The 20,999-nt window shown below is 45.7% G+C and overlaps 1 protein-coding gene across 1 annotated transcript in view; it reads right to left on the bottom strand.

The window, feature by feature from the left end:
* Positions 1-6,914: 6,914 nt before the first annotated feature.
* Positions 6,915-20,999, bottom strand: part of LOC104503899 (PH and SEC7 domain-containing protein 3-like) — a 36,887-nt gene continuing 22,802 nt past the window's right edge. Inside the window, exons 5-8 of the mRNA XM_010159753.1 lie at positions 17,479-17,636; positions 16,456-16,600; positions 13,024-13,167; positions 6,915-7,127 (exon numbers count right to left, since the gene is read on the bottom strand). Coding sequence (XP_010158055.1) covers positions 6,915-7,127; positions 13,024-13,167; positions 16,456-16,600; positions 17,479-17,636 — 660 coding nt within the window. The remainder of the gene's footprint in view (positions 7,128-13,023; positions 13,168-16,455; positions 16,601-17,478; positions 17,637-20,999) is intronic.

The raw sequence follows: 20,999 nt of genomic DNA on the forward strand, positions 1-20,999 counted from the left end.
ATCTATAGGTATCACTTAAACACGTTCACCAAGTAATGTAAGCCTCAGATTGTACCTCACGCAAAGAGTAGTGATTTTTAAAGTTTTCAAACTGCCAAAAAACTCAGTTCTTTTAGCCAAGCCATAATCCTAGCCTCAAGTAAGAGGACACAGTTGCCATGAATATGTACAAATTAAAAAAAACCCACCACCCAATCCACCCCTCTTCTCATCCTACAGTCTTTCAGAATTTGACAGCACTGAGCATGAGGTTTTCATAAGCATGTGATTTAAGACTTGTATCATCAATAGAGTTTGCCCTGTGCAGTGACACAGATTGGATATCATTGATCTCCCTTCTCCCAGCAAGAGGTTCAGGGATGTCTGTGGATTTTACGTCAAACAACTCTCCACAGCAGCTTGGCTAGCTGCTCTGTGGTTATACCAGAATATTCACTCAGCCCAAGGCAAAGCTGAAACCTCGCCTGCTTAGCCAAAAAGTGTCATGTTGTGCTGGTCCCATTTAGGTGAGTTACATGCAGGACCACCACTATAGAGTGGCTACTAATTACAATGGTTTATGTCAAGGAAAAATCCTGTACTCGTAGTTTATAGCACTTTCAATCCTTGCAATGTTATGTGATGTACTTTTTCTTGGTCCAAATAAACCTCTGGCTCATACCTCAGCTAATTCCTGGCACAGATTTAATAGCAGATGCCATGGGAAGTCCCTCATTGTTTAAACATTTATAATTTTTACAGCATAGTTCATTGTTCAAAGGGAAAGACAGAGAATGCTTTGGGCTGGCCTAAATTAGCTCCTCCTGACCATGGGAGCAAAGTCAGGTCAACGGTACGGCCTTTGGAAAAGCTGTTGCTTGCATTTGCTAAGGGAAGCGCCCTAATAAATAAATAAATTAATTAATCACAGCCTCAATGCAGCTAACAAAACAGACAAGCAAGATACCTTCTTCTCAGGCAGGGCTGAGCCTGCCTCCTTTAACTCTTCAACTGGATGCTGCCAACAGGAGAGCAGATACTGCCAGAGGGCATCCGGACATATTTCCCTGCAGGTTGTCCTTGCTCTTACTTAAACTGGCCTCGTAACAATGAGACTGTGGGATCCTGGCTGAGGGTGCTGCTGTCACCAGAGAGAAAAGAGGCATGGGGTAGGGACATCAAGCAGCACAGTGTAGGTTGAAAAGGAAGTCAGCATTTTTAATAACCCCCAGCACTGAGGGCAATTCTCAAGCACACAGTCCACTGTAGGTGAACAGCCATGGAGGGTGGCACTGACTTTCCAACTGCCTTCCTACAGTATCATCGTCCTGCACACTGGTGCTCAGCTTAGGTGGTGGTATCATTTCCCTGCAGGCTGACCAAGCCTCTTGCTGGAGCAAATGCTCAAGTCCCACAGGGTGAAGCTCCAGGTGAAGAGCTCACTATACTACACCTCTGCGGCTGGGAGAGCTCTGCTAGAGAGGAGAGGCCAGGCATACTCCTTCTATGTGCACTGACAATATCCTCTAAGAAGTGCAAGCTGGAGAAAGCTCTTGAAGAAATTCCTGAGGCAGCTTCTTTGTCTCGTCCCTCTAGGTAGCCTAGATATTAGATACTGGGAACACATGCTGGGAAGCTCATGGTCATGCTCTGGGGAGAAATGTGGGCTTCACAACTCAGAGCAGATGGGCTCCTGGAGCCCAAGGAGGGCAATACTGGGGAAAGTATTAAACAAGCAGCAAGCTGGAAGATTGCTTGAGATGACATGTGTATACTGTCTGCCTCTGCAGAAGCAGCTAGTGTTTCTGACAACCTGGATATCACCTCTCTGTGCTTGAGGTGCACCAGTTGAAAAAGTAATATTTATTTATTTATTTACCCACACACAGCTTCCCAAAAGGCTGCAACGTCTATGGCCTGATTTGGTAAGTACCCAACTCCTTGCGAAACAACATTTTAAAGTTCACCCACAGCTTGGGCTGCCTCTGCCTCCAAGACTTTTGGAAAGGAGGCTAAGAATGTCACAAGTGTCTGGTCTGAGTGTGGGGAGGACCTTGTGTCCCTGCAGTGTAACAGTAGAGGATCATAGCAGTCCAAAACTCCTTCTCGCACCTCCCTGCTGTAACTGTGGCTGCAAACATAGGCTACCAACACGCAGAATGTAAAAGCTGTTTGCAGGGTTATCCATTCAATGCAGCACTGCTTCAGAATAGGTTTTCTCAAGGCAAGATGGGACAGTCAAATTTTCTGGATTTCTGCAAGCATGGAAGGAAAGAGACCTGTTATACAGAAGCAGCTGAGGTGCTAAGATGACAGACAGGAGCAGCTTGACAGAAAAGGAGGAGGAGCTGTCAGACTAACTGTGATAAGGCCAAAATTGATTTAGGGATGGAGAATGCAGACGTGGTAAGTGGTATACCGTCTGCAGAGAAAAGCCTTCCCTGCATTTAGAAAGAACACTGCTATGCAGTGCCTCCAGAAGCAGCTCAGTGATAACCCTGCCACCTTTGACTTTCTCCACTACCACAACCACCTCGTCAACGAAGAGGCTGATCTAATCAAGCAAGAACCTCACTCCCCACTGGAGAAAGGCAAAAATATTGACTGTTTCAAGCCAGAAGAACAACCTGCCTTGTTACTGGAAGGCACTGGGGCTGTGAAAAGTCATCAAACAACCCTAGCCTCCAGAGGTCGGCTTCTCCGAACTCCTGTGCAACGCAGGGCTGCACTGAGCACCACTCTCCAGGAGAACCCCCAGACTGGGACAGACTGCACCCTGAGAGCAGGCAGGATCAGAGGGAAAGCACTTAAGGGGTGAGATGTTACAAGCCCTTAAAAAGCTTGTGGTACCCATTTGCAAGTAGCTGGCCATAGATGAAAAACTTTCTGAGTCAGCGTCACAGCTGAACGCCGCTCCCCCACAGCTCTGCTGCATTAATCACTCTGCTGGCTGACTTATCTCTCTACATCAATTAAAGACACAACATAAATACTGGATTAAAAAGCTGTAGTCATGTTCACTGGTCCATGCGTGATTTATCTGCAAATCGCACACAAACATACAGCTGGCCCAGAGACTCTCTTGCAGCCGCTGCTGAACGAAAACCATCTCAACCAGACCCCTGCAACCTGCTGGCTCACAGAGAAGAGCATGGTTTTGGCTTCAGGAGAGTATCTTGCCTGCTCTGGTTGGTGAGTGGGGAGAGGGAAAGGTAATTTTGCCCTTCCTCGCCTCTCTGCTGCCAGGTGCAGCCCCAGTGATGTCCTCTCCTGCCTTCGCTCCCTCAGCAGGGAGAGGACATGGTCCAGCCTCTGGAGGGTGAGCAACCAGCAATGCATCTGAGCAGCATGGGTCCCTCCAGGACTTCTGTCTGCATTTTGAGAGGGGTGATGCAGTGAACCATGGGGTTCCCATGCAGGGAACAAGGGCTGGAAATCAGCAGAGTATCCTTACATATTGCAACAGGAGCTCCTGAGCAGGTGAGATCAAGTGCTGATCGAAAGGCAAACATTTCAGCAAGGAAAGGCGGGGGTACCAGGTACCATCCAACACTACCTGGGCAGACTCTCAGTGATGCCACCCAAGAAGATTCACTGCTGAGACCTCCAGAGAACCAGTCCCCCAGCCCTTTACAACAGAATCAGGGAGAGAAAAAAAGCAAGGTACAATACTGCTTAGTAGATGATCCTATTCCCAAGGGCGTCCAGGAGCCTTAGGCATTCACAACAGGATCACCTTTTTCTCTCAGCCTCAGAAATACGCATTTTCACATGGGTGCCTGGGATGCCTAGAATTTGTAAAGCAATGGAGCAAAATGGCATTAATTAAAACTTGAGCAGAACCTGACAAATTCTCAGTAAACTAATCCACACACCTCAGCAGTCTCAGCAAGAGCACTACAAGCTCAACAAATGTTTAATGTCTAAAAAATGCAGTGAAAAATTGCATTTGCTAAGCCCAGATGAGACTTAAAAAATGTACCCTAATCCGTTTACAAGTATACATAGAAATAGAGAATAAATAATGAAAAATGGACAAAATAAAAAAATTTGCAGTTCACTTTTTGATTTTTCCTATTGCTTCAAATCACCTCATCTGCAATGACTTTGCAGAGGAATTATCCAGTTTCTGTGTCAAAGCTGAGAAACACATTTTACAGGAATAATTTCTTTTTGAGCTCAGCAATTTAACTGCAGTCTACAGGAACCAGAATATTTTAAAAGGCGGGAGGAAAAAAAGTTAAATGTCAGTTCTTTGCCTTTGAAAGCACTGCAGTCCATAATCACAAGAGGTTTGCTCGGCGTGTCCCAGCCTGCTTTCAAAAAGCTCATCTAGGCAACCCCGCCCTGACAGCCAAGCAGGGGCCATTTACAAATCGGCACATTTTTTCTGCCGCATGCTTCCTAATGCCGTATCTAAGACAGGGCAAGTTTTCTTCTCAAACGTGCAGTCAGCAGTCCCCAAATGAATTTCTTCTCTCTCCTCAGCCGGTTTGTTTTAAACCACCAGAGCACGATGAACAGCTGCAGGGATGTCCTGGCTTTGTTTCCCCTCCACGAGCTGTTGATCTACCACACTTGATTAATTCAAACAATCCCTCCCAATGAGCACTATCATGCACCTGCCTACGCCGAGTTTCCTAACACAGGGTGCTGCACCACATCCTGTCGGCTCCAGCAGCAGAAGGTCTCTCTCTCCGGGAATGTTTGCTCCACCATAGGCGTGCACTACTTCTAAAGCCCCAGAGCTGAGGAAACCCTAATGGTTTCTAACCAGGTCTCTGCAGTTTTCAGCAACGCTGTCAGGGTTAGGGGATGACCTCCTGACTGCTAGCATGGAGCAGCCACTCTCAGATGTGTGCGCATCCCAACATCATACATGGAAACAGTCCCATCTGGTTTTGCCAATGGGCTGCAACTGCAAGGATCGATTTGCTCCAACACCTCCCAGCAACTGAGATGCGACATCTTCATTACACCATCAGTGAGCACACCACCAGGAAAGCTGTCGCATGGTGGTCCTCAGTGGGGGAGGCAAAGCATGTGGCGCCTGTTAACGTCCTTCTCTCTTTGATCACGCTCTGTCCTGCCCACTGAACTGGCAGTTCAATACACTAGATTAATTGACTTGGACCCTTCTGGAAGTCTGGCAGAGCACAAATCCACTCAGGTGGTAATTTTTTTGATGTGCGGCCCTTCAACTACTTGGGCTGGAAACACCAGCGCATTTCTAAACAGTCCTTGCACTGATCTTGACGTTTCTTTATGCATTAAGAATTACATCCATCAGGAATGTGCCAGGCACAACAAAAATAACAGCACCAACCAATTTTCAGCCGGCCCTCAACATTACCTCCCAAGGTGTTCTGTGGGAAAGACCAGTTTGCTTGTACTACTCTGCATAGGGGAAGGGTGAGAAAAAAATGGAGAGACCTGTCCAATCTCACCCAGCAGGCCACTATCAAGCTCAAGATTAAAACCCAGGGTGTTATGTAACAGGTGAGCCAGCGCTCTCTGCAGAGCCGTGATGCTGCCCAGGCAAGAGGGGCTGAGAAGCAGGAAAATTATTTTCACATCATCTTTCTACTCCCCATGTCTGAAGACTGCTGGCCACACCAAGGGTCTGTGGCATAAATGGGGCTTTCAGGTATTGAAAGCTCTACCCACGGTGGTCTCCCCATCCTGCGCTCCCCTCTGAAAGCCTAGCACAGGGTACACAGGAGCTGGTTCCTGGGCATGGAGGGTAGGATCTGCCAAAGCTGAGGCTGCCTTATGCTGGCCTCCAGGCACAGTGTAGCCAGGACAGCATCAAACCCTGGCAAGCAGCAAGGACAGGTCTGTCCCGTTCTCCAGTCTGCACCAGCCTCTTCCAGCTGTATATGAGCTAAAGCAGGGAAATAGAGAGCTGAGGAAAATCCCTTCCTAAAGAGAAAAGGCAAAGTGCTTTGTCACAAGCACAGAAATTACAAACACCTATCTGTGCACACCAACAAGGAAACCCCTGGAAGGGGGAGCATCGGGGCACACTATATCATAAGGCTCCATATAGCAGCTAAGTGAGACCATATAGTTAAAAACTACACAGAGGCCCTTTGTCTTTAAAATACAACGCTAATGGCTGACATCTACAGCAGCCTCCTCCGCAAATAAATTTAAGACCCAAGTAGGCATTCCAACTGCATAACCCTTTATCTCTCTGACTGCAGAGACAGCACAGGTTTGGATACCTCCTCCTGCCTGCTAACTCAGGAGAAGACTCTTTGCTTGGAAGGAAGCAAACAAATTATTCCAATGCTGTCATCCTGGCATTACCAGGGGTTTCCAGGTTTCATTCCAGCAGGCTCATGGGTCCAGGGTCAATGCAAGAATGGTAAGTAACAGTGACTATTCACTGTAGCACTCCCTTCTAAGTAACCAGGACCAGCATGCCCTGCATCATCAGGAAACCAGTGTTCCCAGCACCCTAGGGTCCAGTCAGCCTTGTGCAGCTGCCTGTTTGCACAGCTTTTCTCACAGCTACAGCTCGCATTTACAGCACTGCAGCATTTATCCAGTTGCTTTTCCCACCCACCACGTAAATAAAGTGACAAGTGACTTGAGAGATGAAAGCCACGTGCCAATGGGAGGAGATAAACAGGGAAGAGAGAGAATATACGTCACAGCGCTCTACCCCTCCCCCTGCTCCTTTAGAAACAGAACAACACGAGAAAGTCCTGATGCTTCAATTGCTAAATGATAAATTAACAAAGCAAAGCAGGAGCAAAGACATCTCCCACAATCTGCACAGAAACAGCAAAATATACAATAGAAAATGTCACTAACACCCCATTCAGGCAGATGCACTTATTTTTTTGTGAATGACAGGTTATTAAATGAAAAAATTTTGACCACCGGTACTTTGCTGCATGGCTGTTCCCCTAGCTGTCGTTTCCACCCTAAGTGACATTCTGCTTAATGCTGGGTGTTTCTGGCCTGTAGTCCTTCCTCTCCGAGACATTGCGTTTCACCTTGGCACTAACTGGAGACTCCTGATTCAAGGATGGACTCGAGTGGGATTTCTTCAGTCCTGGTGCATCGTTCTCTCCTACACTCAGCAGCTCCTTCACCCCTTCTTTCAGGAGGCCAACGTAAATCTCATAGCGATTTTTCTGGGAAATAAAGAAAAGCCCACATCAGTCTGGAAGAAATTCTGCAGAAGCCCTTGAAAGACCGACTGGATAATGGTTTATGCTGGCCTTGAAAGCCAGGAGCCTAATACGGATGCGAACAATGGTGCCTAATGTGGACATGAACAATGGTGGTCTAATGTAAATTACACTGTACAAGAAGAATTTCAGTCAGGCTGAGCCCAGGGGTCCTGTGCAATTTAGAGGCACTGAGTTCTGCAGCACACAAATCCCAGGGCTCTGCTGAATGGTGCTGGAGCGCATGGTGATTTCCAAGTAATGACACAGAGTGAGGAATTGCTGACCTTAGTCACACTGAGTCATGTTCCGTGCTCACACATACCGAGATGTTATGTGCCCCATGAAGGCATGGAGATAAAGTGCAGCAAACTAAGGTACAACAAAAATCCTGGTCTGGTTGGCTGCAGCTCTCCCCTGTGACCCTCCACTCCTGCCAGCAGGTCCTGCTTTACTTGCTTCAGCCTACCAGGAGAAAACAAAGCAGGGACCTGCTAAGCTCAGGCTGTACCAACTTGGCCATCATCGGGCCTGTGATGCTCTGCAAGGCCAGACCTTAAAACACACGGGCAGATGAGAGAGCTGTGACAGCAGCATGGCATGTTCCTCTGACAGGGCCACTCATGGGGAATCATAAAGCTTGCTCTCTGTCCAGACACAGGTATTTTTCAACTGGAAAAAGTTCATTTTATTGTGCCCCATGTCCACTTGTTCTATTTCTTGTCTGGAGCAGAGCTTTCCCTGTTCAACAGAAGATTTTGCTCCATGTGCCACAATAATATCTATGTGCTCAGAACATCTCAGCAACCAACAAAATGAGGGTACATTAACAGAAGATCCCTACAGGGTCTCAAAAACAGAAGCTGTGGCAGGAGGTCCCAAGAACAGAGCAACTAACCTCTTAGGATTTGTTTAATAACCTGCCCCTGACATGTCCACTACAGACATGGTTCAGGCATTATAATTAAGGTGATCTCAGTGAGCTGGGGGCCAGGGAAAGATGATGTAAATATCAGTACCAATTGGTAATTTGTATTTCAAAGTGGCAAAACAGTTGCCTAACTATTATGTTCCTGACAGAGGAAAAAGTGTTTAAGAAAAATTCTTTGCATTTATAATAAAATAATAAAGTTCTGGTAATAACACTTATTTGAGGGCAGGAAGTCAAAAAGCTTGGTAACTGCTTTGAAGTGTGGAATATAAAGGGGGAAAAAAAAAAGGAGAGAACGTGACTGGGTTTCCAAAGAGTCCTCTGAATAAACAAAACCTCAAAGAGAAGGATCATAAAAGAATCCACCTGAAAATTAAATAAAAAAAGCATTCTTATCAATTTCATATCTGCAGCTCCAGCTCCACAATGCAAGAGACAAACACATGAAGCAGGTAAGATGTGTCATTCAATAAGAAAGGAAATGGGAGAAAAAGCAAGCAGAACCCTGATGATGATGCACTGGGCTTATGAATGATTCATCACACAACAAACAGGACACCTCTGCAGAAGGCAAGGCAAGCCAATGCTCTAAGCCTGGGATCAGCATAATACTCATCAAGGGAGAGAGGGACTTTATTGTCATACAGACTTCTGCTTTTTGTTCATCCAGTAAATACCACCAGGGTCACAAGACCCGGCAATCAGAACAGAAAACCAGGACCAGTTTCTACCCTGTACGTCTGCCAATGGCCATTTTGCACTGGGACTTTGTGGGCCCATGAATTCTATTGCAATTAAGCAACACATTTGGAAGTTTCTATTTTGATTTCAATTGCAGCAAGCTTGCTTTTTTAGTGATCTGACATTTGAAGTTAGGTATTAAAGCTGGTGGAAATCTTTCCTTAAAATAATCTGGAAAATTCTGTCAGGAAAGTAAAACCACAGAAGTTAAAACCATTCAAAAGCTTTTGCAACACTATCTCTGAAGAAAGAATGCACATAATGAAGAGATTAGGTAGCCACCTATCAAACTTCCGGCTCCACCTCTCACCTGACAGCACTCAAAAGATTTCTCTCAAACCATAAATTTGCTGCAATGAGCAACCAACATCTGAAGCAGTACTTCCTCATACAGCAAGCAAAGACAGCAGCAAGAAGAAACAAGGACTGGGCACCTCCTGGTTCACCTCGCCTGAGAGGGAAATGACACCTCATGTGTCTTTCATCAGGAACAAGAATGAAGGGAACGGTGGTGGGTGAACAAAAAGGAATTACAAGGGCCTACAGAAAAGGAATCTGGCTTCTTCCTTCCTAATGGGACTACACTGCTTCCTTTGGACTCACAGGCATTTTTGGTATGCTTCTGGAGATGTATCAGCATGGTTCTTCACACGTGGATGCAAGGTCTGGCCTGAAGGTACAGCCCGAGAGAGCCAAGTACAAAATACTGCCTCACCTGCCTCTTGCCCTTTGCTTTGACCACACGCAATAAGGTCTGTCACCAGCTCCTGCCTGACCCTGTTCTGAAGGAAAGGTCAGGAAGCCCCCAAACCAGGGGAAAGTTTACACTGAATTTTCATACAGCTCACTTTTTTTTTTTTTTTTAAAACTGGCTATTCAACATGACCTGAAAAAATCTGTGCTCCATGTGAAGGTAACACTGCATTGCACAGCAGCACCCTGAATCACCAGCTCGCGCACAACTGAAGTTGGTGTGAAGGTGGTGTGGTTGGTGCCACCACTTGCCTGCACAGCTCAACTGCTGTTCAAGGCGCTCACTAGAGAAGAAGACATCTTCTGTGTCCTGGGATGTACTGGTCCTGCTTTGTACTGAGGTACCCAATGAATTCTCTAAAGACCACCATGATTAAAATTGACAGAAAATAGAAAAAAAACCCCACAACAATCTCCTCCTCCATCAATCTAACAACATCTAACACATCAGCCTACATTTCATTCTAACTCATCATGCTTCTAGAAGTGACAGAAAATAAACTTTGCATCAAGGACCCAAATCCAAGAAACTGTTTGCTCTCCCACGTTGCACAAGAGCCCCTAGAGAATCAAAGTGAGTGGCTTGCTCTGTACATCCGAGTGCTGTGTTCCAAACTGACCTTGTGCCATTGATCACAACCCTTTAATCTCAATTGTTCAGCCAATTTCCAAACCAGCTTACTGGTGATTTCCTAGTCCACACTTCATCAGATTGTCTATGAGGATGTTAGAGAAGACAATGTCAAATCCTTATTAAAGTCAAGAATGAACAATATCCACTGTTCTCCCCTCATCCATCACACCAGACATCTCATTGTAAAAGGCTATCATGATGGTGAGGCATGATTTCCCATCCATAAAGTCATGTTGATTACTCACAATCACCTTCTTGTTTTTATCTGGAAAGTGATTTCCAGGAGAATTCACCCCATCATCTTCCCATGGACGGAGAAGCAGCTGACCAGCCTGTAGTTCCCTGGACCTTCCTCTTTGCCTTTCATGAATGACAATGGCTTTCCTCCAGTCCTCAGGAACCTCAGGTCACCATGACCTTTCAAATGTAATCAAGAGTGGCCTTACAATGACATCATCCAGCTCCCTCAGCGCTCATGGATGCATCCCATCAGATGCCCATGTACTTACATATGTCCAGTTTAAATATTTCCTAACTTTATCATCCTTCACCAAGGGTTAAGTCTTTCTTGCTCCAGATTTTCTCACTGGGCTCATGTATTTGTGACTGCTGAAAGCTCATCTTACCGGAAGAGACCCAGACAAGAGTATCCTGGCCTTTCTCTGTTCTTTGTAACCAGGTTCCCTGACCTATTGTGGGCCACAACTAGGCCCCATATTTTCCCTAGCTGTCCTGCTGTTAATGTACCTGTAGAAGCCTTTCTTCTTGTCCTTCACATCTTTTGCCAGATTCAACTCCATATGGATTTTGGCCTTCCTAAATGCAATTCTACATGCTTGAAAAGTATCTCTGTTCCTCCTGTGTCACCTGCCACTGCTTCCACCTCCTGCACACTTCCTTTTTATGGTGGAGTTTTGCCAGGAATACCTTGTTCATGCATAAAGGCCTTCTGCCACCTTTGCTTGGCTTCTTGCTTGCCAGGGTTCCTGAGCCTTCAAATGTGACCAGCTCTCCCAAAGCTCTCTGACCCTCAAGCCCATACCTAACGGGATTCTTCCAAGTAGGCCCCTGAATAGGCCAAAATCAGCTCTCCTGAAGTCCAGGGTTATGATCCTCCTTTTTACTTGGACACCTCCTTTCAGGATCATGAAGTCCAACATCTTGTGATCACTGCTGCCATGGTTGCCTCTGACTTTCATATCCCCAGTCAGTTCTTCCTAGTTTATAAGCGTGAGGCCCAACGAAGTACCTCTCTTTGTCTGCTGCTCAGTCACCTGTGTTAGGAGTTGTCAACACACTCCAGAAATGTCCTGGATTGCTTGTGCCCTGGTGTGTTGTCCCTCCAGAAGATATAGGGGCGTTGAAGTTCCTCATGAAGTCCAAGGCCTGCAAACGCAAGGTTTCTTCTAGTGTTCTCACATGGTGTGCCCACTAATCCTGACCCCCAAGCTCTCAGCTGGCTCATCACACTTCCTTAGGCAATGTTTCATGTGTGCCTACTAATCCCTCACACAAGGGGTGACTCCCCTTCCTTGCCACCTCTGCCTGTCCTTTCTAAAAGGCCTGTATCCTGGCAGTACTTCAGTCATGTAAGCTATCCCATCACCTCACTTCGGCCCTGTTTTATTGATTATGTAGTCTCTCCTGTTCATGTCACTGTGAATCCTCTGCTTTCCAGCCCTGTCCACTGCTTCTTCATTTGATCATTGGTCAGACCATTCCAGGTATATGGAATGTGGAATAACAAACTGGCCAACTGTGGTCCACTTACAAAACAGTAGCAAAACTTCTATACAAAACATCTTGAGTTCACTGTATGCAATGTAGCCCAGAGCTATGGAAAAGTCAAACTCAACACAGCAGTTACCACCTTCTGCAAAAGCAGAAGTATACAACTAGTCAAGCCCAGGAGTAAAAAGACCTCCTCCAAAAGAAACTCATGTAACACATGCCAGGAGGCTTACTTAGTTCTGGAGGCTTGTGTTGCCTTGAGCATCTCCTCTGATGTTCTCTCTGACTTCAGTCTTACCTGTCCTTTTCTTTTTCAGACTATGGATTTTGCTTGCCAGGCAGTGCCTATCTAGAGTAGGATCCTTTCAGACCCAAGGCAACACTGACTCACAGTTCTGGGGGAAAAAACTCAAAGGTGCAGCCATGAAAAATACCAGGCACCTGGTGGGTTGCTGAACCCCCCGCAAATAGCCCTGCAGTGTGGCAGACACCATGATGGATAAAAGCGGCTGTCAGATATTCAGAACAATCTGCTAATGCAGCTGCCTATGTTGCATCACTCAGTCCTAGGATCTTTAATTCTACCCTTCTCCATCTTTTCCTAACATCTAGCTCACTGGTACACAACACTAACGGCTCTGATGAGGCATGCCTATGACAACAATTTTAGAAGAGCAGTTGCTTTAGAACATACAAATGGAAGACAATTATCATGATCTGCATTACTGCAGAATGCAGTCATTCCATAAAGACTGGGGTGCCAACACACTAGGCAACACAGAGTCTTACAACACGAGACAGATCCTGCCTGAAGACCTCATCATCTCTTCAAACAGATACATCAGGCAAGGACAAATGGTCACATTTTTATCCTCCATTTTACAGATAAGGAGCCAAATTCACGGTTAAGGTTACAGCAAGTTCTTATCAGAAAAAGAAGCCATGTCCCAACTTCTGGGATTGCTGTATCCTATCCGTCTAACAAGAACATAGTACTTTAAGACTGTACCCCAAGTATAAGATCAACTGCCTCATCCACATGTAAAAGCAATAATATTTCCCACACATACCTCAAACTCCAGATAGTGGTCCTTCAGTTTATAATCATCTACTTCCTTCCCTTTGAGCTTCTTGTCAGGAGGATAGGAGCGATGTTCAGCCAGCTCAGTGGAGATCTGCTTCAGCTTAGCTTCATGGGACTTCAGCTGTTCATCCTTCAGAAACATTAGACATTTAAGTGACAGAATCTAAAATATTCCATAAGCGAAGGAAAACAAAGAGAGATCCCTGTACAATAATACCAAGTAGTTTCTTTCTCTCCTTCTTTCCTTCAACTAATTTTAATTAGATTGATAAGGTCTGTTATCCCAGAGCTCTGTCCCCACCAGCTCTCTCAAACGCACCCAAGCAAAGAGGCCAAGTTTGCAGAAAACCTCAGCAGCTAGCAGATGCCGCTGGGAAGGACAGCAAACCTGTCATCCCTCACCTTGCTGAGAGCAACAGAAGCTTCTTGCTGCAGAGCATTACTGACAACATGACACTGCTGCTCTAACGCATTTTTTGGCAAATTAATTAAGGTGTATGCAGTCAGAGGAAGGGCAGAATGAGACAGGCGAAGACCCTGCCTCAGGTCTTTGCAATGAAAAAGTGGTTCCTTCCAGGACAGAAAGGACATGGAGTCAGGGCCCTTCCTTCCATTTCTGCACTACCAAACACTCTCTGGTCTGCAGTTTCCATTTGTTCAGAGCAATGCAATGTGTCCAGAACAGGAAGCACTGTCCAATCCCCAAGATCCCTCCTTTTGCTAAGCTGCTACCAGCTTTTATCCCACTGTGCAGTTGGAAACAGTGAGTAGCTACTACTCCCCCTTCCTAGGCAATTTCCTTTATCATGATCCCAAGCCCACTCACTTCCCTCAGTCCATCTGTCAGCTAACCCTCCCTCAGCTCAGAAGGTTTTGAGCTTGTGCAGCATGGCCTTCTGGACATTTCTAGGCTCACATCTGAAATTATGTTTGAACTAGCTAAGTCCAAAATACCGACATGATCAGGCAGATCTCAGTGACTTAAACCAGCGTCGTAACGGCAGGCAACACCCAGCTCAGCTCCCGCATATCTGTTATCTCTCAGAGGAAGGGACAGCTGTAAAGAGTTGCCCTCCAGCAGTGTGGCTGCACAGCTTGCACCTTCAAGCCTAGCTTGGACAAGCCTGCAGGTTGAGTCGCCCCAGAAACTCTCACAACTCACCGAGCTGTGGCGAAGAGCAGAAAGGGGGAAAACTTCTACAGAGGATGGTAGTTACGCCCCAGATAATCTTGTGTTTCAAACCTTTTGCAAGAGAACTGCTGAAGGAAACATGGGATAATTTGCCTCCACCTATATGTGGTAGGGCTCAAACCACTTGCTATTGGCTGCCAAAAATTCTTGTTGCTGTTAGTAACTACTCTGGATCTGCTTGCTATCTCTTTTAGTGCACAATCACTCTTCACGTTGTGCTGAATCCATGGTCCCAGTGACATCCTGTTGCACTGAGTTCTACAGGAGGTCTTTGAGCAGCTATTAATTTGGCACCTGTAATTTCCAGGGCAGCCACCCTTTGGAGCTTTTGTGTGTGCATGCACACTCTCAGAAAAAAAGGGGAAAAAAAAAAAGAAAAACATCCAGTAGATCTTTTCTAGACTGGTTGTTCCTTTATATACAGCTTTGTCACATCCTCTTTGGTTGGATTAACCAAACCAAGATCAGACACTGAGCTGATCTGGAAAGCAAACTTGGTACAATGATCTTGCACACCTGTCATGTTCAACCTCTCTCCCTCACCCATGTTAGGTTGCTCAAATCATAGAATCATAGAATGGTTAGGGTTGGAAGAGACCTTAAAGATCATCTAGTTCCAACCCCCCTGCCATGGGCAGGGACACCTTGCACTAGACCAGGTTCTCACTGCATCCCAACTTCTGCCTGACCAGGAACTGGCCCTTTGAAGAAGTACTGTCCATCATTATTCAGCCCACAGAATCCTAAACAGCAACCACAGGGATTTGACAATTTGTATTTTTTTGTCTGCCAAATGAGAAGGAGCCTGCTGGCAGTTTTTCCACACTGACACATAAAGGCAGGCATGTTTCTGCTTGCCTTTGAGTTTATCTGCTTTGAACACTTAACATTCTTTTGCCTTCAGCTAAATCAGCTTATCTTATTCCACGTTTTGTGTCTCCCCTTCCTCGAGACACAAACCACAGGGCTGTGTTCTATTTGTTTTTTCTTTTCCAGACTAAATGGAAACAATGAAACTAGGAAACAACATGCTAAATGGAACAATCACACGAACAAAGATGAGTAAAAAAAGCTTTTTTTGGTGACTGTGGGTAAATTATTGAAGCCCCATACTGTATTTTAAAAAGGGTATGCATGAGCAAAAGATAAAACTACAAGGATGAGACAAGTTACTATTATTCTGTATGAGACACGTTTTAAACTTTAACCCAGAATAGAAGATGGATCACTGCATTGTATGAAGAAAAGCTTCTGCCACAGAGAGGGAAAAAGCAGGGGTGACATAAAAAACCCACCCCCTTAGAGAAATGCAGATTATGAGATAGTGGTTTCTAAGGAGTGTTGCTAAGCTATGAAGATGGGGAAAAAAATGCATTTAAGAAGCAAGCCAGCATGGGCAGATGACTTTAAAAGCTGCAGGAGGTTACTCATAAAATAGACACCTAGGATTACGATCCATCATCTCTGCCACTCTGTCAACATGATCAATACGTATAATCATTATCATGTTCCTACCAGTGCATGAGGGACTGCAGACGTGCAGCACAGCTCTCGAAGTACACAGAGCTACAGATGCAAGCATCAGACACAGCCAGTTTGAAACAAGCAGAAGTAGGTGGGGTTTTTTGTACAAGAAGTACTAGAGCTGTGAAACACCCTGCCACAGGATGTTGTGGAAGCTAAAAGCTTATGTGATCACAAAGGGAGACCAAAGACACTCATGTAAGAGACAGTTTATAGGAAATCCCCAAGATGATAAGGGTTGGAGTCTGGAAAAGTACTGTGGGAGAAACATAATTGATGCATCAGCTTTCACCTTTTTATCACCCCAATAACCAAAAGAATTCAAGTATGTCCATTTCTTCTGAAATGAGTGGCAATAAACTCTCAAGTCAGACAATATTTGAAATGTCTTCTGCAGAGCCATAACTGCAGGATGAAAATTCTGTATCTGATGCTAGAAACACTGGTGAATGTCTCTTTTCTTCAAAAATACAGAACAATTATATTGAAGTCTTCCTCTCTCCCCACTTCAAATCTTGCATGAAGGAAGCAAGCCAGAAGGCAACAAGCAGAGATTTACCTCGCTAGCAGAGGTCCATGCAAGCCTCCTTCTCCTAGGAATTCCAGTGGTGACAGCCACAAAACAATGCCAAGGACGACCATCCAGTCTCCAGTCAGCCACAGAAATCACCATCACCTACCCTCTATATAAAAACAACTCACCTGAGATAGCTTTGTTGTGGTGGCTGGCAGGAGTGGGCGACTGAACTTCTTCTGAGAGCCAATTGCCGCTGGAAATGGTGGTGCAGAGAAGACAGCAGCCACACAGTTAATCTTGTTAATCCAGGTCTGCATTTCTTCTTGGCTCCTAGGGAAGAAAGACAGATTAAGCACCTGTTGACTCAGCCTCCTCTAGCTCTTTCTCACCCCTTCCACAGCATTTTAGAAGTGAGAATAACCAGAGCTGGACAAGTCTAAGAATCTACTCAGTCTTCTGGTCTATCTTTGCAAGCAGTTGGTGTCAGGTATCTCAGTCACAGACTGGTTCATGATTAGGTCCATAACTCACCCTAGCACACATCTTTTCCTAATCCAATGACACAGGCAACACAGCCAGCCAGTGAACTGATTCAGACATATGTCCTATGGTCTCGGCTCTGCTGCACAGCACAGATCTCTAGGAGGCTTCACATGGATCTCAGCAGAAAAGGGCTTATGCACAGGACTACTGCACAGGTGTTTAATGTCAGAAGCAAAAGGCAGGTCATCTGTTCTGTCCAGATATCACATCCTGAAGAACTTAATCAAATTATTCTTGTATTAAATAGTAACTTTGTTTCTGACCAAAGCATATCTTCTAGAAAGACATCTGGATAGGACCCAATGACATCAGGAGACACAAAATCCAAGACTGCCTTCGGTCATTTGTTTCAATGATTAATCACCCTGACTGTTAAAATTTTGTGCCTTGTTTCCAAATTGAATTTCCTGTGGCTTCAGCTTCCAGTTGCTGCATCTTGTTATGCCTTTCTCAGCTAGATTAAAAAGCTTCTTAAAACCTGATGTTTCTTTCTCATGAACTGCTTGTGCACTCTAATCAAATCACTACTTAATCTTATTTCCGATCAAATAAACAGATTGAACCTCTTAAGCCTCTGTTTTTACCTGCCCAGGCATGAATTTGCCCTTCCTTCGGCACTGCTTTCTTTCCTCAACTATTGGCGCTAATCAGAAGAGAACACTTACTGGGCTTGGAAAAGCAGGACCCTCCAATCTGCTGTTTTAAGCTTGAGGACATTGGGTTTCTTCTCATACTCTGTTGCCTTGGATGCCAGCGCATGATGCACACTAACTGCATTCTTCAGATCTTCCTCCGACAAAGCCTTTTCTGGCTTATATTCATCCTGCAGGAGTTAACAGGGTGAAAATGGCATCTTATTTCTACATGTGCTACTCCTTTTTCTTTAACCCAGGGAAAAACCTTGTGCCACAGTCATGAATAGTATTGAAGTACATGAACTGAATGCAACCTGACTTGAGCACCTGCGGTTTCCACTACCTTTAACATCTTTTCCTTTCTCTTTGTTTATCTTTTTTGATCTCTTTGCAAGGGAGAGAAGTAGTTCCACTACCTGCTTGACAGGAACAGGGGTAAAAAGAGAGCATTTGACTATCACAACAGTTGTAGACTATTTGTCTTCATTTCAGGAATCCTTCATGGCCAACTCCTCACCTCCACTCAGCTGCTACACTGCTGGTTCCTGCTTGGGTTCTCAGCCTCCACTGCTTGATTTTTCTCCAACAACTACCTTTGTATGTCCTCCTAGGCAGGCCTTCAGAGAGGACAAGCCTCCTTACCAGTCTCCACAAGGCAAACACCCCAACCTCCTCTAAATCTCTCTGCTCAGGGTCTGCCGATGGCAAGTACAGTGCTGTCCAGGTTTTTGACACAAGAACAGTACAACTCCTAACTCCAGATGATAAAAGCAGAGTCAAACTCATCTGCGTTGCAAGTATCAGCCTGGAAACAGTCTTTGATCTCCGAGTGACAGAAGTTGGATGAGGGCACAATCATGGTGTAGCCACAAGTTCAGTTTAAAGCTCACCTGACTACAAACGGCTTGGGAAAGCCGGAAGCATTGTCAAGGACAAGTCGCCAGCAATGCTGCGTATGCAATGTTTCTGAAGCAGAGGCAAAAGCAGTCTGCAATTAACCCCATTTCTCCCCCTTAATACATCACAGAAATCACAGTCTCATCTGAAACACCCACTAAAGGATGGGATGTGACGGATGCAAAATAGAGGAGTAATTCCCTGCAGGTATAACTGTTGATCCCTCCAATTGAATATGAGTAACAAGATGGGGTTTGGCAGGCAACAGAGTGCAGGATGCAGCGTGAGTGCAGGATGAAGTGCATGTGCAGGGATAGTGCTAGCTTAAACACCCAGAGGCACCCACCCCAGAGAAGAGCTGGTTAATGTGCATGAATTGGTTTACAGGGCTTATCTGGCAGCACACAGACCAGGGCTGCAGACAGAGGCAACTGCACTGCTGCCAAGGGCAGGAGGAGTTTCAGTATATGAGAGTCACTCATTGTGGTGACCACTTCCCAGCAGGGAGGAATCACAGAATGGTTTGGGTTGCAAAGGACCTTAAAGATCATATAGTTACAAAACCTGCTGCTACGGGCAGAGGCACCTTCCACTAGACCGGGTTGCTCAAAGCCTCATCCAGCCTGGCCTTGGACACTTCCAGGGATGGGCCATCCACAACTTCTCTGGGCAGCCAGTGCCTCACCACCCACTCCATGAAGAATTTCTTCCTGGCATCCAGTCTGAATCTACCCTCTTTCAATTTAAACCCTTTACACCTTGTCCTGCCACTACAGGCCCTTGGAAAAAAGTCTCCACCTCCATCAACGTGTTCTGCTCTTCTGACACGTCTCATCCTTCCTCACAGATGTCCAGCTAGTGCAGTTGCAGAACTTGCTGCTGCTCAAACACTTCATCAGAGAAGATGCAGCTAACCAGCAATACTATCTTAGCACCACCTCCCCTTGTGGCCAGACAAGGGCACAACCCACCACATAACTGGGAGTGCTAGCAGAAAGGCAGAGAACTGCTGCACAGATAGCCAAAGGGTAGACCTCAGCCTAAACACCTGTGACATAAGGGGCTTTCAAGGTCTGGCAGTGAGCGAAGCTAAATGTCCTTCCTCTCTCATAGCTTGTGTCCCAGCAGCCTTTGGAGGGATCTCCACATCCTGATGGACTTTGACTATTCCCTGCTTAGGGCACTCTAAACCTTCTTCAAGGAAGATCTGGTAAAGTCCCTAGCTGAAGAACAAGCACTGGAGGAGGCTGTCCAACATCTGGCCCAGTCCAACCTTGAAGATGGAGGAAGCAAGTCCCCTGGTCAATCCCCTTCTTCCTCCATGAGTTCAAAGGCTGATTTATTTAGTGGTAGTTCTGGGAGAAATGGCCGACTCCACTGTCCAGGGAGACTGGGCCAGGAAATTAATTTAGCCAGGCCTCAGAAACATGATATTCCAGCTTTTCTCAAGTTGCTGCTAAAAACAGTGTCAGCTATTGCCTTGCCTGTTTCCTTCCTCTGTGAGATGCATCCAATGCCCACAACCCGCTCTCTGGTGTCTAAACCTGTTCCAGAAGAACTCCGCATTTGGTCAGTCCCAGAAGCAGTCCTCGCCGAGAACCCCTCCGTACTGACAGACAGCATTCATGATAATCCTTGCTAATCCCACTGGATCAGCTGGATGCAATCTACCTTGACAGCTGGGGCTCTGCCAGCTTCTCCAAAGGCACTGACCAGCATACCGGAAATGTCTCTACGTAGTTGGCCAGCCTCAGAGAAAGCTGGAGGGACATGAATGTGCTATTAAAATTCCTCCTCTAAGGCCTCCAACTCTTTTAACTGGCAGGGAATGTTAGGGGAGCTGGAACATCCATATCTCCCACACCATCAAGGACAGCACATGCTCTGATGTGCTGGTGTCAGCATGGAGGTTGAGCTGAAATGGAAGGCAGCCCACTAAAGTTAGACCAAGACAGTAGCAAGAAATATATGAGAAGCCAGAAAGGAATTGTGACCTTTTTACCAACCGAAGGCTGATGAGAGAGCTGCACATGATGCAATGACATGCTGAATTCATCTTCTTCAGACTCCTGGAGAATGACTTTCCCACATCCTGCTGACCTGAAGTCAGGATGTTTCTAAACCCATTTTTGATAGACCAGAGAATGGCATTTAGCTTTTTATCAGTCAATGTATAGTGGGTGGATATCTCCACTCAGTTCCATGCAAAAGGCTGCAAAATTCTCTTTCAGAAAGTCTCATCACCAAACACTTTACATCCTTTTGGCCTTTCCCTCTTTTAAAAAGCATTTTAATAGAGGAAATGCATTTGAGAAAAGTTATATTAAAAAAACCTGAAAGCCCACAAGTTTATAAGTGCTACAGCAAAGAGCAAAGATGTTGCAAACCTTACAGAAGAGTCCAAACAAAACAAAAAGGTGTATGTCCTGAACTGCTTGCCCAGAAGCAATTTCTAGCAAGGAAGTGAGGCCAGTCTTATGTCCTCTCCTTATAAACCTCTCTTCTGTACACACATCACATCCCATGTCAGTCTAGCAAACAGACATTCTGTCAAGCTCCTACTCTGCAATTTCCTCTTGCTGTGAACAGAGGGCAGGAAATTAACCTTGGCCTGAGGATGCCCAGAGACAGGGCCAACATACCAAACATGTCAT

The sequence above is a fragment of the Eurypyga helias genome, unplaced genomic scaffold (genome assembly GCF_000690775.1).
Source record: "Eurypyga helias isolate BGI_N326 unplaced genomic scaffold, ASM69077v1 scaffold20729, whole genome shotgun sequence".
Lineage (NCBI taxonomy): Eukaryota > Metazoa > Chordata > Aves > Eurypygiformes > Eurypygidae > Eurypyga > Eurypyga helias.